This window comes from Microtus ochrogaster, chromosome 18 (assembly GCF_000317375.1).
Source record: "Microtus ochrogaster isolate Prairie Vole_2 chromosome 18, MicOch1.0, whole genome shotgun sequence".
NCBI lineage: Eukaryota > Metazoa > Chordata > Mammalia > Rodentia > Cricetidae > Microtus > Microtus ochrogaster.
The window spans coordinates 22,959,787-22,962,449 of NC_022020.1; the positions used below are offsets into that span (position 1 = coordinate 22,959,787).

General features: G+C 38.9%; 1 protein-coding gene across 4 annotated transcripts in view; it reads right to left on the reverse strand.

Annotated features, from left to right (window-relative positions):
- Fam13b (family with sequence similarity 13 member B) overlaps positions 1–2,663 on the reverse strand; it is a 63,366-nt gene that overhangs the window by 42,968 nt on the left and 17,735 nt on the right. For all 4 annotated transcript variants that reach the window (XM_013349541.1, XM_013349540.2, XM_013349539.2 and 1 more), the window contains exons 7-8: positions 1,028–1,188; positions 368–500 (exon numbers count right to left, since the gene is read on the reverse strand). In XM_013349541.1, the coding sequence (XP_013204995.1) occupies positions 368–500; positions 1,028–1,188 (294 nt within the window). The remainder of the gene's footprint in view (positions 1–367; positions 501–1,027; positions 1,189–2,663) is intronic.

Here is a 2,663-nt window from a genome sequence, read left to right on the forward strand (position 1 = left end):
TGCACCACCACCGCCCGGCTAAATTATTTTTTTTTTAAAGAAAATTATGCAGTGGCTTATGCAGCAGCACCGACAATTCAAGTGTTCACAGGTTTCTGTAATTGCAGATCTTTAGCACTCTGAACGTGCATACAACACAGGCCTCTCAGACATTACTCTGAGCTGACTGCTTTAGAAAGTTACACAAAAGATTAAAACAATAAAAATAAGATGCTTTACACTTTTCTCTAACATGATTCCTAAATTCTACAGAGAATTTATGTTCTTAGGTATTTACAACACAGACAAGTATGTCAACAGAATTACTAACTTTGGTTATCAAAGAAACACATGGGACAGTCAGAATGATGCTTCTAGCATTTCTTACCTGATTATTTTTCTGATCCTCAAATATAAAATCTTGCTGCATGACTTCATTATCTGCGGCAGTAACAGCCACAGGCTTTGAACACTTTATGTTACCATCACTGGAATTAGCAGTATGAGCAGCAACATCAACCCTAATAAGATTTTTAAAAAGTCAGGATCAGGCCTTTGAAACAATCAGATAACAATCATGACCTATGTTGGCTGTGGTGGCACAAGTCCGTAATCCTGCAGTAAAGTAACTAAGCTGGTCAATTCAATCACAGTACTGCCATCTCTAGAAACTCTATTCCAAAGTTCTAAAACTTTAACCAAACCCAACAAACTCTAAGGAAAATATACACGAGGCTTTACTTCTGAGAAACGTGGAACACTGGTAAATGAAAATCCCTTAATGGTTTTTAGTTTTCTTTTTGCTCTTTTTTTTTTTTCCTGAGAAAGGGTCTTACTATATACAACCTGCACGGTCTGGCCTCCTGGCCCTGCCTCTCAAATGCTGGGATTGCAGGGGAACACGCTTGCTAGCTAATTCTCCAACACTAACTGTATCCCCCGCTATGCCAAGCTCAGCCTCACAAAGCAGTGCTTTGGTGTTTGGTGCCTGAGTCTACCGTGAGAATGAAACACTCAGAAGCTAAAGATGCTCAGCTGAGGTCTTTACCTTGCCGACGCCGGAACACTGTCTGGTTCCAGGGTGTTCTCAGGCATCCTCAGCTGCAACCCCTCTGGCATGTCAGCTGCCTTTTCTACACCTTCCTCTGGAAGTTCTTCTATATGTTCCAGCTTTTCGTCTTCCTCTTCTTCCTCAGAAAGCCCATTAACCTACATAAAAAGGAACTTCAGGATTAAATTTAATAAAACTTTTAAAAGTCTTACTCTAAAAAATACTGTAAATGCAAGGAACTCATTTTAAGTTTCATTTCCTAATAGGAATTTCTTCTCTAAAGTGTCAACTTTTTTATATCGAAATAAAATTGTAGAATGGGAAAACATACACCTAACATGCACAAGATCCCAGTTTCACTCCCTAGCACTACAAAAATAACAATAAAAAGTAAACAAGTGTATAAACAAGAACAATGCAACCATTTAATTTTGCTTATGTCAAACAGCATTTCGATGCATGATAAATATGAATAATGTTATAACCTATGAAAAAGCCTGCACTTAACAGTAAGAATGTTTTCACTGGGCCCAGCAGTACACGCCGGCAATTCCAGTACCAGGGAGATGTCAGGAGGATCTCTACAAGCTCCACTGGCCAGAACTACACAGAAGATCTGTCTCAAAATGAATTTTTTAAAGCTTCATTTTCTAACCACTTTTATATATCTAGTAATTTCCTAATTAATCTTACAAATCTAACATGAAAGACTTCCAGTTCCTTTCTACACTTTCTAAGGATATTAAATAAATCATTTTAATATTAAGTATAAAAAAGAAGGCACAAATATCCTGCGTTTTGTGAAATACATATGTAAATTCAGTAAATGAGACACAGAGGCACAATTATTAAAGGTCAAGATCATCCTGGCAAACTGAGAGGCCAGCTCAGGATAAATGGGAGTGGGGATATTCTAAAATGTTGCTTGTGGCTGGGCTGGCACACTTATCTTTAGTATTCAGAAGACAGAGGCAGGCAGATCTCCTTAGTTCCAGGACAGCCTGGTCTACACAGTAAGTTACAAGTTAGCCTGGTCTACAGAGTGAGCTCTAGGCAAGCAGAGACACACAGTCAGACCCTATCAAGGGGGAAACAGGGGCAAGATGCTTTCTTTATGTGTCAGCTATGTTTCATAATTGCTGGCTAACTTCTGATCACATCTTTCATGACAAAACAGGACCCTAGCCAGTGATGTACCTCTGTGATAGAACACTAGCCTAGCATTTGCAAGGGCAAATCCTGAAACAAAGGACTTACATTTTAATTATTAAGCACACAATTGTAATTTTATTTTTTAGTAGGATTTATAAATGTCTCCATCATGAGACCAATTTTATATTAAGTAATCACTAACAAAAACGAACAACTAAGATACAAAGGGAAAGTCGATAAAACATTTTTTTTCCCCAAAAACAGGGTTTCTCTGTGTAGCCTTGGCTGCCCTGGAACTTGCTCTGTAGACCAGGCTGGCCTCAAACTCACAGAAATCTACCTGTCTTTGCCCCCAAGAGCTGGGATTAAAGGTGTGCACCACCACTGCCCAGCCAAAAACACGGTTGTTAAGTGAAACCTATTTTAAGGTTGTCCAAAAGTAGCAGTTGGATGTGGTGGTACAAACCTGTAAGTTCAAGTC